We start from the raw sequence: 21,066 nt of genomic DNA, 5'->3' as shown, positions 1-21,066 counted from the left end.
TGTTAACAGTCTCTTAGTGAAACATCTTCTCCAGGGTTCCATTTTTCACTGATCCGCCTCAAGTAGCCTTTTTTCCAAATGTTTGTGTTGTGTGCCATCTAGTGGTGCTGTTAAGATAGGGACTTGGGCATCACAGGTTCGAGGAGCGCGAGTTTAATGAACCTCCGAGTTTAATGAACCTCCGACCCAACTGTCGGCGGTCGAGTTGCACCATGGGTAATGTAGGCGCCAGGCTTTGACGAGGAAGAAAGACCTCTCCGATCATGTTGCATCGATTTTGATTGTTTTTTTGATTGTCTATTGTGAGTCCTAATTTCGCTGCCCTGAGGCAACAGAGAGTGTACACGTTGTAATATCTGTTGACATGTTTCAGATTATTGTTGTTCTTTATGTTTATATACCTTTGGATATATAGTTATATTGTAGTTAAACGTTTATGTTTACCTCTGTTCTACTTTGTTGTCTTTAATGTCCTTGTTTTTCTTTTTTTTTCTTGTTTATTTGTATATTCTATGTAAACCGGAGTCAAATTCCTTGTATGCCTACGCATACATAAAGCTGATTCTGAATCAGATGGTGAAGTAAAGTGGAAATTAATGCATTTTGTGGAGGGAACACAGATTCACTATTCACTATTTATCATCTCATCTCAGTGATGATATTCAGATACTTTACTTAAGTAAAGTACAAATGCAACAATGTAAAAGTACTCCATTAGAAGTAAAAGTCCTGCTTTCAATGTGTACCCAAGTAAAACTAGTACCAGCAAAATGTTTAAAAGGTAATAGGCTTACACACATTATGCAGGTAAGATGGGCTCTCTGTCATGTATGTTTGCATTTCTAGTGCAAAGGCAGAGTGCAGGAAATGTGACCATTGTTTCACAAACAAAAGAAGCCAGAAAAGGAGGACAGAAATTAGTTTTAAAAATACTGAATCATTATATAAAGAAACACAAATATTTATTTAGTCAAGGATAAAATACACAGACACAGGACAGTGTAGAAAACAGTCAGTGCTTTTGACTCAGGTTACAGTATATACACATTGTTCCTGCAGCGATACGATCAGTAGCAACAGAAGAAGGATTAATACCCAGTTAACCAGCTAAACTTAAACAGAAACAAAAAATAAAACAGCCATCCAGTAGCATGGTGCCGATATTTGGTTAACATCTTATAACCGCTGAAAAAGCAACATTCTTATTTTCATGGCTTTAGAATACAGTGTGTGGTTATTTACATTAACTTGCTTTCTTCCTGGTTTAAGTCCAAACCATTCTGGCGGTGCAAACAAGGATCTATTAGTTTTGTGGCAGAAAAATGTCCTTCTGGAGTCGGGCAAACTACCCGGTGGATAAGAAGGGAGACAGTTCTATCTCGTTCCAGGCTGAAGTTTCGTTTGTTTGCCTCTCGGTCCCTGTGTAGAGTCACAAAAAAGTTATAAAAACAGACAAATTAATACATTTATAATCGTTATAGATGTGTTCATGGTTAATAAATCATTTTCTAATAATTTGTAGATCAGTTGTAAAAGGACAACATTTGGGTAACCAGGTTGTAGAATATTTTTTTTGCTTTCTATTTGGGAATGATGACATTATAATATTCCTAATCTATTTAAATTATTCTCTTACTGTCTAAAAACTATGTTAATAAAGATTTTAAAGTGTTCCTGTTTCACAAATGTTTGTAAACGATAATGTAAATGTTGACATGTTTTTCATAAATGGATCCAAATAAGTGTCCAAGTAAAAATGGCATTTTACAACCTGGCAATCCAACATGTGATATTGGAGGCCTGACTGATCAATAAAGCTTTAGTAAATAATGCATCAGTTAGTTGAGCCATAGTTACAGCTTATACACCTCTTGTCCATTATCTTGCATTATTACATTCTCTAAAATATTGTTAGTTTTTCAAATGAAAAATACAGACCCACATTTTTTTTAAATTAATTTTGCCTTTGTAGTTACACTAACCCGTTATTAACTTCATGTCAAACCCAAAGGATGGATTGCTTTAATATCACCACTTTTAAAAAATGTTATTAGCAACATGCAAAGATTAGTATCATAATTGTCATTATGTTAACTAGAGCTGAAACAGTTAGTCGGTTAATAGAGCAGTCCATCAACAGAAAATAATAATAATAATCATCAATTAATCACTTAAGTCATTTTTTTCAAGCAAAAAGGCAAACACTTTTCCGTGTTCCAGATTTGTTGATTTTCATTTCATTTTTATGACGGTGAAATTAAAATATTTTGGTTTTGGACAGCAAATTGAAGATGTTGCCTTGGGATATTGCAAATGTTGATAAACACTTCATAGACGTAATGATTAATTGATTAATTGTGGAAATAATCTGTAGATGGATCAATAGTGAAAGCAATCATTAGTTCCAACCCTAATGTTAACATATTGAAATCGCCCAGTACCTTTTCTGTTACAGAAACAGTGCGTTTTCCTGTCGGAAACAGTGAGGTGGATGATCAGTCAATTCACTTTCATCAACATGTTCATACAACAGACACAAACGTGTGCTCTGCTTACCACTGAAAGATGTAGAGTCCAGTCATTATCAGAATAGATGCAATGTCCACTGTAATCCATATTATTCGGTAAGTAAGAGGCGCCTGTAACACACAAACATGTGGTGTTTACTGCTGGCTACTGAAATAACCAGAAAGGGAAGTAAAGCACACGCTACCGTTCGTGCAGCTGTATGCGTTGCTCACCATGAGCCCGTCGGGCCGCTCCATGTCTTTTAGCAGGTGGCAGGAGTTGGTGGTAACAGAACTGGCCCCGGCACACCACAGCAGAGAGAACAGCCAACGCTCGTTAACCACCCACATGTTCACCTTGACACTCTTATTACGTCTGAAATGTAGAACTTTGTTGAGATTACAATGGTGAATGAAGACAGGAGTATATCGGAAGACAGAAATCTATGGAAAGCAGGACAGTAGATATGTGTGTGTGCAGGTCTGTATCTGCATATGTAAATGTCTGTAAGTAGGTGCATGTATGCAAGTACATATATGTGCATGCAAATGTACATACTATGCTCCTGTGGGTATTTTCTCTTTTTTGTCGTAACGATTATCATGCTTTCTTTATTCGACTATTTTTGCATCGGTTTAAAAAAGATAATTAATAGAATAGAGTTTTTCTACTTGCATACATGGATGGACAGGGATGAGAAGATACATACACATATGTATACACCCACCCTGCCATCACAGGCCTCATGATCCCTGACCAGACACACATTTATCCCACACAACATTTCATTATGACCAAATGCATGTGATCAAAAGGTGTAATATTACATATGTTTATGTAAAAACAGTGCTAACCTGTGCTGCCCAGTGATTTGTCTTTTATGTAGTTCACTTTCTCAAAACATGTTGCTACACTGCATTTCATTTTTGTCATTCTTTAGTCATTTTTCATGGTTTGTTTGCTCATGCATGGAGCAGCACTCCTGGGTTGGAACCTTATTTCAATCTCACTCCCTGGAGGCCGATCCTGCGCCTCTATAGTCAGCGCCAGCACTGTGTCTTAGCATGCCACACACACACTTTTAATTAACACACTGCTGTGCATGCCCCCTGGCACTACCTATAGATATAACAGGTGTATTTAGTTTCATATTTATTCCTTTACCTGATATTTTTTGTACCAAATGTGCTGTATTTCACATTCAGGTGGTTCCCCCCTTCTTTAAGCATAACACTTTCGTTGTCATAGACCTGTTTGAAGCCTGGAGCAGTCTTTTTTACATATTCCCTTTCTGCTGGAGGAAGCCAGAGGACCTGTAAAATAAAAAGAAACAACACCTTAACAAAATATGCCTTATCATGAGATATCTCAAATTCGATTAGAATGAAATAGAATCCGGCTTACCAGCTTTGGGTCAATGCCAGAACGCAAGATGGTGTTGACTGTGTCCACTGTGTCATTTTCCTGGTTGTCACTATACAGGTCAAAGATCACTGAGATGTTGTGCTGCTTGGCGAGGTTGAGGAGCTGAAGCAAGGAGGGAATGGTCTGACGTCTGGCTGTTTCCACCTCCTCTTCTGAGAGCTCGGACACTGAACGGAAAGGATCTGTCTAAAAAGCCAGACGACACTTCCTGTAACTGTGGCATGCTACACGATAGCACATAAATCTTTATGAGTGAGTGTGTGGACAAGTATGTGTCAAAGCCCAGCCCTCACCTTTAGGAACCATTCACCTGCATTCAGACTCTGTAATTCCTCCCAGGTCAGGTTGGCGCTGTGGCTGAAGTTTTCTTTGGGAAACTTCTCTTTAACATTTGTCGTTCTCAGCAAGAACCCAGTGTTATTGTCATGCATTAAGAAGGGAACCCTGTCTTTACTGGGTTAGAAAAACAGGAAAAAAATGACATTTGTGAGGCAAAATCAATCCCATATTTAAAGGTGCATGAAGTAATATCTCTGTAGAGATGGAATCATAGAGAAGTAACTTCCCCTGTGAGGATGTTGACACTCAAAGTATTTGCTCCATGTCATGTACATTGACACGTGTCTGCAGAAATCACACCGTGTTCACTGACGGTCACGTACCTGAGCTGGACGTCTGTCTCAAAGGCCGTCACGCCGCACGCGATGCTCCTGTTGAATGACATCATGGTGTTCTCCGGGGCCAGCTGAACACAGTGCAGACAGACGGGTGAGACAAACACACACACACGACCCCACATACACCGTGTCAAACTGAACTCATTGGTGACCCCAGAAGCACAGCAAACTGAGGAGGACAGAGCAGCACAGCATATGGGGCCCTCACATGAGTGTCTCTGTGAGTTCTATGTTTTATCTGCAGCTCCAAGACAAATTTCCCCTCGAGCACAATACAGTATAAGTTGAAAAGCAAAGTTGAAAAGAATCACAACACAATGCGAGGTGGACCATGTGTACCTTGAGGGTGTTGTCAAGTAAAACAGGATGCTCACCATGGGTGCGCCGCGGTGACCAATGAGCTTTGGTTTTTCAGGCAATTCTTCCGCCACTATCAGACAAGGAGACTGGATGCTCAGGGGACACAGGAAGATGGCTGCTGACAGCAATACAAATATTCCTGCAATCAGGAACTTAGACCCTGGTGAGAACAAACGGCAAACGATAAGATAACTCTCTTAAGCTGTTCGCACTGCGGTGAGTCTGAACAGAGGGCCTGTGCAGAAGTCCCTTTAGAAGTGCGAGCAAATAACCAGCATTGTTTGTACTGTGGTTGTATCATGAATGTATTTGTGTCCTTTTTCCCTTGCAGCTATTGACACATGAATAGTTCTGTACACTTAGTAAACAGCCATTTGTTAAAATACATATGTGATATCATGTTCAGCTGATTAAAGTGTGATTTTAAGCCAATGTGTGCTTATTTCTGATGACGTACATTTTTTCTCAGCCATGTCGAAGCCCTGGAAGACAAACAAGCTCAGCAGGGTCAACGCTCCAACAGCACCGAACTGCAAGAAAGGAGCTGTGGCCTGCCAAGAGGGCGACACGCACACATCAAAAACACATCAGGTACACGGACAACTAAACAAAAAAACAAAACTGACATTTACTCTCTCAGCATCGTTCCCAAAAACACGTTAGCCCCTTGACATGAGAGCCTCACTGTACCTGCAGTGAGAGAGGAACAATCGGCCATTCTCGCTGCCACTTGAGGCAAATTCCTGTGACTCCAAAAGCGACGAATATCACGCCAAAAAATAAGAAGATCTGTGTAGAAAGAAAATACAAATATGACAACCTGTATAGATGATGCATATTTGGGGGGGGGGGGGGGGAGTTGGGTGGTTAAATGTTTACCTTGTGTAGCCAGTGTAAGTTGAGCGGCTCCCTTAAGGCCACTTGGACCAATGCAAAGAGCTGTAATGAACGGTATTGAATTATGAAATTGCAACGATGGCTTCCTACTATGTTTGAAGAATGATACTTCATTATCAACAAATGTATTTTTTCAGCTGTCATTATATCTGGCTATAAAGCACATAGTAAACAAAAAAATCCCATGTTTGTTATTTACCCAGACTTCTAAAGATCCATCCTCGTGCCAGTAATTAACTAATATCCTGCAATCACTGCATCCTTACCATAACATATTAACATCACAGTATCAACACTATATACTCACCAGCAGCAGAACACAGTAGCTGGTTAGCACTGCGGAAATAATGATCATCACCATGAACCAATTCACCCATCGTTTCAGTCGTGTGAAGCCCTCCCTGATAATAGAACAAAAGAGGGCAGCACAGGGTCAGCAGAATAAAGGTCACAAAAGGAAAAGGAGAAGAAAAGAAAGGTATCTGGGCTTTTGTGAGGGATCCAACGCGGCCTATTTGTCTGCATGTTTGTGATCACTCACCAGTTAACATCCTCTTGGTCATTAAACGTAACCATGCAGATGTACATCCAGCACAGGGAGAGCAGGGACACCAGAGTGACAACTGAGAACCAACAGCATGCATGCTAAAAGGAAAAGGACTGGTGAAATAGTATTCATTTTATGATACTTAAAAGCGTTTGAGGGTTCAAATAATGATCGAGATATTTTGTGAGCTGTGTGTGTGTCTGTGGATTCCAAAGGGAATTTGACCTGAGAAGACAATGGAACAATTCCAACATTTGTTGTTGGCTTTTTTTAGCTGCACTGTGTCGTGAGAATGCACCACAAACAGCTCCTTCGCCATCAGCAACACACCTCTCCACCCTCTCATTTTTGTAACGATTATAGGCCCCACCCCCTTTATCATCCTGTTCCAGATAAATCCAAAACAAGCCTGTTAGGGCCTGTGAGTTCACTTATTTTTCTTGGCAGACAATTTTCATCATCATCAATACTTAATTAATTTACTGTTTTTCTTTTCTAAGAATATCTCATCAGCTTTCTCTAGACAAAGGTATCCAGTTTAATTTAAAATACATTTAAAACCTGGGATTCGTTTAGAAAAACTGTCCATTGGCATTATTTTACAATTCTGAATTCAGTCCGGTGGAATGTTAATCCCTGATTACAGGGATTTGTAAAGGTTATGCTCAGTGGAAGTACAAGGAACCTGAAGACCGAAATAGATATGAATTATTTCATAAACATCACACACCAACGTATAATATAGAGCTGTGCTGAAGGAAATTAGAACACCAAAGACGTATCTCCCTAATGGTCATATTTAGAATATATTTATATTTGAAAACTTCAACACAAACACAAATGTCGCGGAAAATACTTACTTTTGTCTTACTTGAGTCCTTCCAGTGGCAGCTGTATAAGCCCCTGCTGCAAACTCTGCAACAGCTATCGCCTTGAGACATCACTTCTCCTCCTCAGTCACAGTGTAGGAAGTGCAGCTCCTGTTCAGTGCAACCTGGACACCTGATACAGCCTGAAGGACGGAGGGAGCCCTTTCTCTGGATGCCGAACAGAGGCCCGACCTCGTTGACCCCGTTAAACCTGTGAAGTGTAGGAGGAGGGAAAAGACGACTGTGACAGAAAGCAAATGAGGGAGGGGGTATCAAGGCAATCCCTGCTCAGTAAGCCTCTCAATAGAGCCTGTGTGCAAAATGGGGTATCGCCACTGGCAGCACTTACAATGGCCAACACCATGGGGTATTGAGAGTATAGCGCACAGGCCGGCCTCAGAGTGACGTCACAGAATTGGATTTGCAACACAAACAGCCACAGTGGCAGGCACAGCCACGCACAGAGAGGGGGTGGAGGAAATAAACAGTCCATGAGTAAAGACCAAACATTACTGACATGGTGAAGGATACTCTTTGAACATAGATAGTGACTTCATAAATGTTTAGTTTAAAGTAGTTTAGATGAGAACCTCCATGTTGATATGTAGCCTGAGAATGGGGCAAAGCAAGATGCATGGAAAAGATGCTGGGGCCTATAATTTAACAGTTGTGCCAGGTTTCGATCACCCCTTCCAGACATGGGACATGGGAAATTAGCGCACGTTGTTTGTCACCCACCGAAGAGGCAGATTGAGCAATAACTGTTTCTACTGTAAAACACGTTTCATACGACCAACCGTTTGTTGTTTGACTAGATTTGACTTGAGGTTTTGCCAGCTACTGTCCCATGGATTGCTCAACTTTGTTCCCACAGTCAAAGCCTTCAAGGCAATAAGCAGCTCAAGCAGGTAAAGCTGAGATGAAACTTAAAAATCACATACCAGTCTTATGTTTTGTCTACTGTATAGAATAAAATCAACTTTTTTAACATTAAGTAATGCTTTTCTTAAAATAAATTAGGAGATTATCATCTAATGCGTGCATGTTTGCACAGGTCCACAGATGTAAATGTCACTGATGTGAAACATAGGGCGCCTTGTTTCACAGCAATTATTCAAGGGAGTTTTACATCTCAGCTGAATGTTGAGTAATAACCGTAGTTTGTGACAGCCAGTGATCAGACAAACAACGAGAGGGAAATGGGAATGTCCCACTCACAACCAAAGAATAATTAAATACTTCTTCACAGTTGACTGCCTTACAACAGTGTCATTTTTTATGTCTTTGCAAAACACACGAGCTGGAAGACATCACTGTTTATTTATTCAATCACACCTTAACTGTCACTTTCACTTACCAACATAAGCACACCTAATGCATAAACACACTTACTACACGCTTCAAAGTTTAAGGATATAATTTAGTACAACGTATAACTACATCAAATGAAGGCACAGCGCGGGTACCTGCATTGTTCAGCAGATGAAACGATAACACAGAGACACACCTTGCCAATCCACTCTGCCACTTTTGTGTTATCACTGAACGCTGATTGCCAACTTTGACTGTAATTAGTGGGTGCGATAAAGACTGATGAGAAATTAAAGTGTCTGATCAAATATTCTTAGAATGATTGACGTTTATGCGAGGATCAACACATGGAGGAAACACCCATCACACCTCTCACTCTCCCTGATGTATACCGTCAACAAGGAAACATGCCGCTCTGCTGTCACTTTCGTTGTTACAGATACAGGAAGGGTTTTTCCTCCAATTTAAATTTTCAACTTCCGTCTTTGGTTTGTAATCCAGGAAAAAATTCACACACAACTGACTGAGTCAATTACAGTAGTTAAAAACTGTTTTTTTCTATCAATCAATCTATCAATAAATCTATCAATCAATCAATCTATTCTATCTATTCTATCTATTCTATCTATTCTATCTATCTGCAGTATCCAACAAAACGAACGAGACTCACCATGAATCACACTGTGTTGTTAAATTCCTCTGTACTCACTCGGTGGGAAAACCACTCTGTTAGCCTCCACTCTACTTGTCTGGCATCCTTTCCACTTCAGTGTGAGTCCGTGAGCTGAATGTGAATGGTCCCACATGAATGGGTGAAGGGATGAAGGGGTGTAGCCCAAACAGAGAGGGAGGATCCAAACAATTCAACTCAGGTAGTCTTTAGAGAGAAACTTGTAGTTTAAAGGAGTACACTGACAGTTCCTCTGCAACAAGTAGTCAAGAGAAGTATCTCTCCAGACGTATAGTCTACATAAGATACTTCGGCTCCTCAGGGTCACTTTTAACAAATCCCATGTTCATGGCCAGATTGAGAAGACCTGGGCTGATTTACCAAGTTGATAACCACCGACGTAGGACTGCTTAATGTCATCACGGCTGTTAGGGTTTGTTAAGTCAGATAACTGAAAGATATCCTGGGTATGTTGAACTCTTTTCGTAGTACAGGCGTTGGATTACTCAAAATAATCCGCAGACCTTGTTGTGAGTAGTTTCGTGCAAGAACCATTTTCTTTCAACCAAAATTCCTACATGAAACTGCTCACAGCAAGGTCTACGGATTATCTTGAGTAATCGGGTTATGATTTCTAGTAAGAGACATTGCTGTTTTTCAAAAAGTATTTTTTGACGCTTTGAGCAGCACAACCAGAATGTCATTATGTTGGCGAGAAGGCAGACGTCTCTACGACCGATAATCTCCCTTACCAGGCAACTCACACCAAAAAGATCTAGATTAATAAATAACAATACAGGTAAGAGAAGAAATGTATATTTTTGATTTTGGGGTGAACTGCTCCTTTAAACCCCCTCACACACCTGCACTGTAGATGATAAGTAACTAAGTAGGCATTTACTGTACTTAAGTACACTTTTGAGGAATTCACAAGCCCAGCAGTAGCCTGTTGAAATTAGCCCCATTGCTTCAGTGCAACATCAAAGTGATGCATCGCATAATATATTCCATTCTACATAATGAGCACCTTTACTTTGGGTACTTAAAGTATATTTTGATGCTAATACTTTTGTACTTTTACTTACGTTAAATTGTTAATGCAGGACCCTAACTTACATCATAATGTTTTTACAATGTATTGCTACTTTTATTGAAGTAGAAGATCTGACTGCTTGTTCCAACACAACATTTAAGTCCTATATAACATAAACATAATGCATAATGATACATTGATTATAGTAGTAGTTAAACCAGAAACTTGTGGAGACATTAAACATGCTTGATAAAGCTTCAACACAGTGAACAGAATGTCTGATTTACTTTCTGTCTGCATTGCGTGCAGCAGTGCAGACTTGTCACACCAATCAGTCTGCATTAAATAACCGCATTACATTATAACAACACTGTAACTTAAATAATAATAACTGCAGGAATATGAGGCTTTGAGATACTGTGTTACAAGTAAAAGTTATGCATTCAGAAGTATTAGCATAAAAAATACTCAAAGTACCAAAAGTAAAAGTAATTATTATGCAGAATATTCCATTTCAGCATAATGTAATAACGTATAATGTTTACATCAGTTTAACGTTGCAGCTGGTAAAGGTGGAGCTAATTTCAACTATTTACGCTGCAAGGTTGTGAATATTCCTCTTTTATCTATTCTTTACTTTTCATAGTCTTTGAAAAGAAAAAGACACGACTGTGTTAAATTCCAGTGAATGCTGGACTGCGTGTGGGAGTGACTCCTCCGTGCCAGCAGGTGGCGGTAGTGCACTGGATAGCACAGTCATCGTTTAAATACACTAATGAACAAGTGCTTGCTGCTAGCCGTCAGACTGGCAGGTGAGATACTTTGTTGTTTCATGGCTGTCACTCTGCTTTCTTTCCCCTCCAGAGGTTACGCGCTGTGTTCGTCGGTATAGTCCAAATGATGGTGAACAGTGACTGTTGGTTAAATATGATTTGTGATGAAGAGAGCAGCAGCGTTTCGAAGTTAGCCAGTAAGCTAGCTTTAGCTTTAGCTAGCATCTCGTTTGCATATTGCAGTGTGAAATGATCCGCTGTCGGCTAAAGCACGAAAAACCTCATTTTATCTCTATCGTCTGATACAAATGTGCATCTATACAACGTTTATTTCAGGATTTGTATAATTATCAGCAGGGTTAGTCTTTGGAAACTGTGTTTTTTAGTAACTTTGTAAGTATTCGACAATATGTGATCTGAATGTAACTTATATTGTTGTGTTTGGTCTCTTTACTCGTTTTTATGCTGCAGTTTACATTATAAACATAAAGCACATGCACATATTGTATTATAACAAGTGGTACATTACGTTTTAAGGAAGAGCTTTTCATAACAATGTACATTTTTGTCTTTAGGTGTTTTTATAAACGATGGATCAGAAGATTCCTTATGATGACTACCAGCTCCCTGTGGTATTCCTGCCTTCATATGAGAACCCACCAGCGTGGATAGCCCCACAGGAGGTATGACACATATCAGTGTGTGGAACTGAGCATGTTCAGTGCAGGTTATCAGATTTCTCTTAATACATCAAGACGTGTAAGAAGAATCGAGCTCACAGGGCCATAATGGATATCATGTTGTCGTTGTGCTTTGTCAGCTTTTCTGTTTCTTTGTAACATTGTAGCGGGTTCATCACCCGGACTACAACAATGAGCTCACCCAGTTCCTGCCTCGTACCGTCGTATTGAAGAAACCTCCAGGAGCACAGCTGGGCTTCAACATCCGGGGGGGCAAAGCGTCACAGTTGGGAATCTTTATATCCAAGGTGTGTGTGTGTGTGTGTGTGTGTGTGTGTGTGTGTGTGTGTGTGTGTGTGTGTGTGTGTGTGTGTGTGTGTGTGTGTGTGTGTGTGTGTGTGTGTGTGTGTGTGTGTGTGTGTGTGTGTGTGTGTGTGTGTGTGTGTGTGTGTGTGGCCCTGGCATTCATGCTTGTGACGCTGCTGACTAATTGTTCCCACATTGTGATTTCTGATTTGTGTGTATTGTGCTGGCAGGTGGTCCCAGACTCGGATGCCCACAGAGCCGGTCTGCAAGAGGGAGACCAGGTTCTTTCTGTGAATGAGGTTGATTTCCAAGACATAGAGCACTCAAGAGTAAGAGCAGTGATATTGATCAACACATTATTATACAGTTTCTACTACATCTTCAGTGCAGTCGGAACAAGTTGTCTGTGTGAAATGGAACTTTATTTTAGAACGTGCCAGTTACATATTTCAATGTAAATATTTATAAAATGCCTCAATAAGTTCAGCCCAATGTTACACATTTTGCCCCAACTGTTTTTTATATAGGTAATAGCTTTTTTTATTATATTGCATTAAGTTCATTCCTTCTTCCTCTTCAGGCTGTAGAGATTCTGAAGACTGCGCGAGAGATACTGATGAAGGTTCGCTTCTTTCCTTACAGTAAGTCTTACTCTGCAAAATCATATCAAGTGAAAATGACGACAATCTCTAACTCGCGTCAACAGATACTGTACTGCACTCTTACTTTGTCTTTTGATGGCCAAATCAGTATTTTGTGACCATAAATAACAGATGAATTCATGTACAGTTATTAATGTTTGACTTAAATTGTGTATTTCTTGACTGATCATTATTTAAAATACAGCCCTGCTTTGTTTACAATAAGTTATTGATACAAACAAACCTTTAAAAAGCATCAGAAAACAAAAGCAGTTAAGATTGACTTGTCTGGTGTTACTATTTCAGTTTCTCTAAATCACTTTCTCGAAGCATCAACACATGCAAAAAAAAAAGAGGGAGATTAAACTAATTAAAAAAATGTATATTGCGACCTGAGAAATGTACTAAAGCGACTGAGAACACTGAGATGAGTTAAGATCAGTAGAACTTAACTCAGTTTGATAGCGTGATGGCAGATTCCAATCCAACTTTTAAATCTGTGACATGAATTGTGCCTTTTATCATCCTCCAGTATGCCCGTACTACAGTACATGCTTTATCAAGAAGACTGTAAAAAGAGAGAAAAGCTTTAAGAATATTTCAGCTTCTGGGGGACCAAACCTCAAGGAAAATGAAGCTTGTCAGCACTTAGCTGCCATCATGCTACAGTACCTGCATACTGTGGCTAAGATAACCACCTGGCTGATCTCACTGCATGTCTTCAACAACAATAAAAGGCTTTTAGTCACTGAATTATATCGTACTGGTCGGATGACAGACAACATTATTGTGTGTTTTCTTCTATCAGACTACCAAAGGCAGAAGGAGAGGACTGTACATTAGGTGGCAGCAGAGAGAGAGAGAGAGAGAGGGAGGGAGGGTGTGTGTGTGTGTGTGGGCGAGTGGGTGGGGTGGACATCTACGTCACTGCTCGTCATCGCCCTCCTCCTACAGACTCTGGCCTCCATTCTGTCTCCGCTTCAAGATGACTGACGTATGACTAACGGCTTCATTCAAAGTCCTCCACGTAGGGACAATATATACTCTGTTGTGTACTCTGTTACCTGAGCGCTCCCTGATCTACTGTGATACGTGGTGATTTCTACTCCATCAGGATGTATTCACAGGAAGATACGGTACAAGCAGAAGCTTAATAGACATTTCACACTATAAATGATGGAACTGATTCATATTTTTCTAGTCGAGCATAACATTCATAGACATTTGCTTTTCCTAAAGCCCTATAATTCCTGTTTCTACTGTAGTCTTAGACACATATTTAGATCAAGTACAGAGTAGCACTTGTGTGTACTGTACACATCTGCCTCTATGACAAAGATATGAAGTGGACACACATGCTCAGTTGCGTGTTTATTAGGTACACCTACCGAAAACTAATAGATCAGCCTGGCTATAAACCTACCGTCATGAACTGTTTGATGGAATCATTTAAACTCAACATCCACTTACTAGCTTTTCCTGGAGCTTTCAAAAACATGATTCCAATGTTTTGTTTTTTTATGCGTCTTATATTGACAAACTGAGTGTGTGTGTACATGTAAATTAAATGTGCATATGACTTGGACTTCAGTACGCACTGACTCACATGACACAGCAGGGCCTTATGTATTTTAGGAGGAAACGATGGTGCAAGACTTCTGGTAAATATCACTGATCCTAATATCACTGTGAATATACTGTACATCCAGTTTTTAAATATTTAACAGTTTGTAATTGTTTAATGACTATTAAGTTGTGTAACTATTGTTCGGTGACTGCTATTGTTACTTAAATACTGTGGAATGTTTGCTCATGTTTCATCCGTGTTCATTTCACATAACCTGCTTCTGGGCTGAATAGTTTAAATCACTTTAATGTATGAACTTTATATTTGAGTTGCCAAACTGTTGACAACTATAACTTCCAACATGATACAGTGCACGACAACCACACAGTGGACTCTGCATCTTGCTAGTAAACAGCAGGTTTATTTTTTTTGTATGCAAATATCTGCCTGTTGCAGCTCAACACAGTCTCATTCTTTACACCGCTACATTCAGAAGAGAAGTTACTTTTGGTTTTCCATCTGATAACTGTTTTTTCAGCAGCACATTCACATGGTACAAAGAAATAAAACGTCTTGAACCGTGGTAATCTTTTCTTTGTACTTGGAGAGCCTGAACCAGCTGGAAATGGACCGGTTTAAGTAGCCAAACTTGTTCCACATTGTAGTTTGGTTTCTCCTGAGACTGGATTGTCATCTTAAGAGGAACGCAGACAATGACCGTAATTACGTTAACCTTGTCAGTTTTTTTTTTTTTTTTGAAGTTAAGACTGTGGAACATTCCACATCAAACATCTTAAGAAGAAAAACCTAACCAGCTCAGCCTGCAAGGCTTCATTCCAGGGTCTTTCCTCCATCATCACGTCAGCAGACTACAGAAACTTCAAATAAATACATTAAATAAAATATATCCTTTATGGTCAACAGTCATATTCAACGAACAAAATTCTAACGAGCTATAATACATCGTAACCAGATTTTCATTCTTGGAGATCAACAACCGATCTGCTCTTGCTAATGCAAGTCTAGCGTCTGTATAACTTAGAATAAGAATTACATAAAAACCTTCGACTGCACAACATCTGAAATAAATACAATGAACCTTCAAACTGTCTCTGCATTAAACGACGAACAAAGAAACATAGTAACTCACTAATTATGACTAAAGACAATTAATGGTTAATAAAAACAAGCTCTTCAAAAAAAAAAAAAGGATCATTAGCAAATGTGACAGTGAATTGTTTTTGTTTTGCATTTAGCTTAAAAACTTCCTTAAACATATTCAAGGCCGCTGCACAAACCCCGAACAGGTCAACATGTTAAGAATGTTTTAACTGCAAAACAGCCATTAAAATGTGATTTAACAGAATCAAAAATCACTCCGATGCAGAAAAATAACTCACTTCACTTCACTCTACTCTACTTTCACCACCGACAGTAACGAGTCAAATCTTCATTCACGGTCACTTGTAAAGGCAAAGTGGACGACCACGCTTCATTTCTTCATTTAAAAATGCGTTTGCGTGTATTTCACATAGCTGCAACTCAAAAAGGCTCGAGATAGGACCCGTTGTAAATGTAGTCAACTACGACACACTCAAACCCTCACACCTACAAGTCTGTACAATTCTTTTTTTTTTTTCTTCTTCTTTTTGTTTTTAAGCTCGTCAGCAAACACTGGAGAGATGTTTAGCTTACTTCAACATGGACTGAGGTCCACGGCAATTTGATCTGTGCTCGTTTCCGTCTGCTAAAGCGGCTGTAAACACTTCATGCTCATCCCAAAAGGCACACTGATATGGATCAATATTCAAGAGCATTCGGGCAACATCACAGAGAGTCGGAGGTCTCACCCTCTTCCAACTACCCCCCCCCCCCAGTCACGATTTAGCTGCTGTCCTCGCTGTCCTGAGTGGCCACCTTGGAACTCTCATCCACGTTTTCTAGCGAGTCGGCTCTCTGTATGGACAATTCGCTGGGGTCCATCATGGGCAGGGTGTTCTGCTCCGGGTACAGCCAGGGCTTCTGGTCGGGAGAGTTCTGCCGTTTCCACTCGGTGTACTTCTGTCCCGCCTTGTGTACACACTTCAACACCTGGAGGGAGAGCGGAGACCACAATCAGAGAGCTGCGGCGCGACAATGAGGGTCAATACCACACCTTCCTTCTCAGCCAACAGAGCGGAAGATAAGGCGGCTCACACAATACTGAGTTACAGATTATGTGGCAAGCAGATACACAAGTGGACCTATTTACAGCTCTGACAAAAAATGATTACCTTAATGGTGGAGTCATATTTTGAACCATGGCTATCTTGCCTTTGCCATTACAGGGACATACGTTCTTGACTTCAACCGGATGTCAAACAAAACTGCACGTATGGTTTGCTTCACAAATCTGCAGCTAACGAAATTGCTGCTTTGATTGTGAATTAGGCAAAATTCTGCTTTTGTAGCATTGATATTTAGATATATCTTCATTACAGCCCTGAGAGGCCTCGCCCCAAGTTATCGTTCAGATCTCTTATCTCCTGGAGGTCTCCTCCCGCACCCTGAGATCCTCGACTGTGTTGCTCCTTGTTGTGCAAAGGTCCAGATTCATACACGAAGGTGACGGGGCTCCTACAATGCTGAAAGACCAGGACCGCAAACTCTGTCTCTTCTTCTTAAATCCCACTTCTTTTAGAATTGCCTTTTTAGTTTGTTTATTCTTTGTGTTTTTATAGTATTATCGTTTTGTCTGCTGTGGAGACTGTAAGTCGATGCCCTTTACTGTTTAACTGTCTACAGTATGAGCTGCTCCGTCAGTTTGAATCTGTAGGTCACTTTCTATTCTTATGTCTGCCCTCAGTAGGTCTCTGATCTATAGCTGAAGCAATTTAATCAGCAACTATTCCGACAATATATTAATCATTTTAGGAGTAAAATGGACAGGTTTAGCCTTATATGGTTTAGTCTATAGAAATGACTTGCACAGAAAGTCGATGTTTATTTTTTAGTGAAAGTCAACGGCAGCTTCTCACACATGCACACTTCTTTATTCACTTTGGTCTAAATATGATCGATCTGCGGAGGATATGAAGCCTGGAGAACAAGTTCTGCAGAGAGAGCGAGAGACCAACAGCTCCAGTCGAGATATTCTTTTGTCAGCAGCCTAACCAGGACAGGCCCTTAAATTGTGTTTCTATAGTTACCATTGTCCTTAAAAACACAATGAACCCTCACTCCTTTACACACACACACACACACACACACACACACACACACACACACACACACACACACACACACACACACACACACACACACACACACACACACACACACACACACACACACACACACACACACACACACACACACACACACACACACACACACACACACACACACACACACACACACGTCATGTATTTCTAACATGACAGTGCTGCCGTTGACTGGATATTATCAAAACTTTTGTGTGTGTGTTGCGTGACTTACCCACGGAGCGAAAACTTGAGAAGCTTGTTTTACCACCCACTTGGGAAGAGAACCTGGAAGAAAAAGAGAGACAACTTTTTAAAACAAACTGCTCTAAAAATGTTTGGCAGGAATTCTGAAGTTTAAAATAAGTACAGTAGGAGTGTCGGTTGTGGTCGTACCTTTGGGGTCGGCTTGTGAAAGGTATATGAAAGTGCAGCTGTTCGGTCCTGTGGGCTTGATCAAATATCCAGTGATGATGGAGATGGCCCTCACCAGATCACTGCGAGGAGGGTATTTCTGTAATGAATTTAATTATTTTTAATAAGAATAAGAAACAAACCTGTTTTAACTAACTAACAGACAACTCTGTAGAAAAAAACATCCAATGCACACAAAACATTAGGTCAATAGGTGTCAGAGAGTTGTAGAAGTGACACGTTTAAAGACAGTGGGAGAGTGTGGAGGAAGTGGCGTACCGGGTGTTTGACTGAGAAGTTAATGATGATGTACTCGTCCTCCATCACCTGCCACGAACGCAGAGATACCACATCTCTGTTCTTTATGGGATTTTTACAAAGCCCTGCAGGAAAAAAAAATAAAAGGAAGAGAAAAATCTGGTTATGTTGCGTTCCTTCATGAACTACTTCTCCGTACACAACCGTAGGCTCAACAAGTGCACCCTTGTTATGACAATAAATACACCGGTTGGACAAGAGGGCGCTTTGGTCTTTGTCCCCGAGGGCTTCAGCAGCTTACGAACGAGTCAACAGAAGAAACAGATTCGGATGAATTTGAGATGGAAGTTTAAAAAGGAGACGGCACTACGATGCACTGAAGGAAAAACAAATCTAGTCTGAGTATGCAAATATGGACAGAAGTGATTGCTGACAGGGAAACAATCGGGGCATTGTTCATATTTCCCAGTAGCTCAGAATAAAGAACATGACTCCGACACTAAGATTCTGCCAGAGGGAATCAGATCGACTGAGTCAGTGATCGCCTTTAAGTCCCTTCTTAAAAACATACATATATATTCCTGATTTTAGTTTTAAATGTCCTTTAAACTGAGTTTTAATTCATTTCATGTTTTCTTTTCCTATTCTTCATACATCCACATTTGCTTCATGTTTTCTTTTAAACTGATGATTTATGACTTGACTGTTTTACTCTGCTGCATTTGTAATGTAGACTTTGAAAAGTGCATTATAAATAAAATTTAAAAAAGATATTATTAAATAAAAACATCCAGAACTTGGTCTTAAAACAAATAAATAGCAGCACAGATTTTAAACCATGAACTCTCTCGGAATAGCGCTATTCTTCCATGTTGAACCTGGTTCGTTTTGGGCCACTTATAGAGACACAAGCACGCAGAGGAGAGAGTGAGAGAGTGAGAGAGAGAGAGAGAGAGAGAGAGAGAGTGAGAGAGAGAGAGGAACTCACATGAGTAGTAGCCCACATCAGCATTAGCAGAGAGCCGGGCAATGTCGTAACTTTCCATCATGGCGGGGTCCCACGTCTTACGGTACGCGCCATCGTGGAGGACGTCGTACATGGAGGCAGCGGATACATCGTTGATTGTCATTTGACACTAAAAACACACATATACATGCAAGTGTTAAAGAAGCAACAGGGCATTGCCAAGTTCACGGTAGGAAACCCGGAGACAAACATGACATCCTGATATTTCTAAATGTTGGTGTCAAAGTGGACTTACCTTGATCTTGTGGACTTTAGGGCCGTTGGTTCCTTTATTTGCAGGCGAGTTCTCGACCCACACCTGCATCCCATTCGTATCGTACTTGTTGGACCAATTGTCCGTTGATAAACACTGCTTCCTGAAGTCAGCAAAGGCTGTCTCATCGGGTAAAATAGACATATTTCAGTTAAAAAATAAAAATAAACTTTACTTTTAAACAAATCTTTCCTCCAAAAAAGAAACCTGACACACAACAGTTCGGCGCGTTTGACCTCGTCGACTCTCGGAGAGTTTTCTGCGGCTCTGTGCCTCCTGCGAGCCGAATATATGCGAGCTGGTCACCAATCCAGTTCAGCAGGACTTTCTTCTGTGTCCTAAATTCCTGAGTCATACCTCCAGATATCCCTCTGACGTCACAGCCCCTTCCGGAATCCAGGTGTGCTACGCAGGTATCGTAAAGGAAAAAAGGCAAAGTCACTTTTTTTTTTTTTTTTTTACATCGTCATACCGCTACAGCAGGGCAGCGTTGATATCAGGGTAAAATAAATAAAGCAGTTCTTAAAAAAAAAGAGCAGTGTTGTGTTTAGTTGATACACAAAAGGCCACGGACAGTAGGCCGAACACTGTGGGAGTGGGTGGGTGCGAATTGCTCAGTGTCGATGATTACAGAGAATCATCACGACTGTAAATGTTAAACAATAAAAATACACCAACAAAAAACAAACACATGGGTGAAATATTAATTCAAGCTTGAAGGCGTCATCATGACGGGGTCTACAATTAGTTTAAGCATCTGTTTGGTTCAACTTTTACAAATACCTTCCTCAAACATAGATGGCATTTAGAGATACGTGGCTGTTTTTCTGAAATACTAATACTAGTGGTGGAATGTAACTATTTACATTTTAACTTTTGTACTACTTCACTACATTTCAGAGGCACATTTTTAACATTATACCTTTATAAGTTTAGTTACTAGTTAGTTCACAGCTCCAGATTTTTAATACAACATATAGAATATGATATATTATTATAGATTAAGTCACACAGCAGAATTTAAAGTAGTTAAAATGAGCTCCACCTTTACCAGCTTCAAAGTGATGTACACATTGAGGAATCAATAGTTACAATCCAGTCATTAAAAACTATTATTCTGAAATGAGCCATTCCGCATGATAAATACTCTTACTTTTGCCACTTTAGTCATATTTTGATGTTAATACTTTTACAAAAGTAAAAAAAAGTACTGCATGACTTTTAAGAGATCTTCGTGTATGAATATTGAAAAGCAGATTAATGAAACCCCAGTTAAGACATTCGTTGTTTTTTTTCCACATGCTTTCAATGTCTTTTGGGCAAAGATGTCCATGAAGAAAGTAGCAGGTGTGTGTGTGTGTGTACTGCAATCTCACGTTCCTACCTCGCCACACCTTCCTGTTGTTACACTGCATGCCTCCGATGTGTTACCCAATAGAGTAGTTTCAGTCTACTTTAGTGACCTGCGACACAACAGGTTTCTCACATTCAACTGACGTGCTGCATAGTTTCGCTTATGGACTGTATGTACAGAGCATGAATGTTTGTGGATCCACAGCATTGGAAATGAGAGAATCAGGAATGTGCTTCAGAAAAAAAAGAAAGAGG

At 40.1% G+C, this 21,066-nt stretch overlaps 3 protein-coding genes across 4 annotated transcripts; 1 reads left to right on the top strand and 2 right to left on the bottom strand.

Annotated features, from left to right (window-relative positions):
• Positions 1 to 1,345: 1,345 nt before the first annotated feature.
• On the bottom strand, positions 1,346 to 7,355 carry gdpd2 (glycerophosphodiester phosphodiesterase domain containing 2). Its single transcript, XM_076102808.1, has 15 exons — positions 7,275 to 7,355; positions 6,409 to 6,512; positions 6,175 to 6,268; positions 5,850 to 5,909; positions 5,661 to 5,759; positions 5,428 to 5,521; positions 4,985 to 5,130; positions 4,596 to 4,678; positions 4,227 to 4,386; positions 3,913 to 4,119; positions 3,673 to 3,821; positions 2,742 to 2,883; positions 2,557 to 2,639; positions 2,442 to 2,470; positions 1,346 to 1,419 (listed from the first exon to the last, which is right to left on the bottom strand). The coding sequence occupies exons 1-15, from the start codon at positions 7,353 to 7,355 to the stop codon at positions 1,346 to 1,348; spliced, it is 1,605 nt and encodes a 534-aa protein (XP_075958923.1).
• A 3,706-nt stretch (positions 7,356 to 11,061) lies between these two features.
• On the top strand, positions 11,062 to 14,847 carry pdzd11 (PDZ domain containing 11). 2 transcript variants are annotated; one of them, XM_076102963.1, is made up of 6 exons: positions 11,062 to 11,109; positions 11,646 to 11,753; positions 11,918 to 12,058; positions 12,287 to 12,385; positions 12,637 to 12,697; positions 13,506 to 14,847. In XM_076102963.1, exons 2-6 carry the CDS (start codon positions 11,661 to 11,663, stop codon positions 13,538 to 13,540), a joined length of 429 nt encoding a protein of 142 aa, XP_075959078.1. In that variant the 5' UTR covers positions 11,062 to 11,109; positions 11,646 to 11,660; the 3' UTR covers positions 13,541 to 14,847. The 2 variants fall into 2 exon arrangements, with proteins under 2 accessions (XP_075959078.1, XP_075959079.1); XM_076102964.1 differs by lacking the exon at positions 11,062 to 11,109 and adding an exon at positions 11,112 to 11,200.
• stard14 (START domain containing 14) lies at positions 14,666 to 20,959 on the bottom strand. Its single transcript, XM_076102958.1, has 7 exons — positions 20,843 to 20,959; positions 19,441 to 19,863; positions 19,167 to 19,314; positions 18,200 to 18,303; positions 17,903 to 18,020; positions 17,742 to 17,794; positions 14,666 to 16,355 (listed from the first exon to the last, which is right to left on the bottom strand). Exons 2-7 carry the CDS (start codon positions 19,600 to 19,602, stop codon positions 16,149 to 16,151), a joined length of 792 nt encoding a protein of 263 aa, XP_075959073.1. The 5' UTR covers positions 19,603 to 19,863; positions 20,843 to 20,959; the 3' UTR covers positions 14,666 to 16,148.
• Positions 20,960 to 21,066: the final 107 nt, after the last annotated feature.

The sequence above is a fragment of the Anarhichas minor genome, unplaced genomic scaffold, assembly GCF_050575085.1.
Source record: "Anarhichas minor isolate MPS153535 unplaced genomic scaffold, ASM5057508v1 ptg000028l, whole genome shotgun sequence".
NCBI lineage: Eukaryota > Metazoa > Chordata > Actinopteri > Perciformes > Anarhichadidae > Anarhichas > Anarhichas minor.
This window is presented reverse-complemented; position numbering and strand designations above follow the sequence as displayed.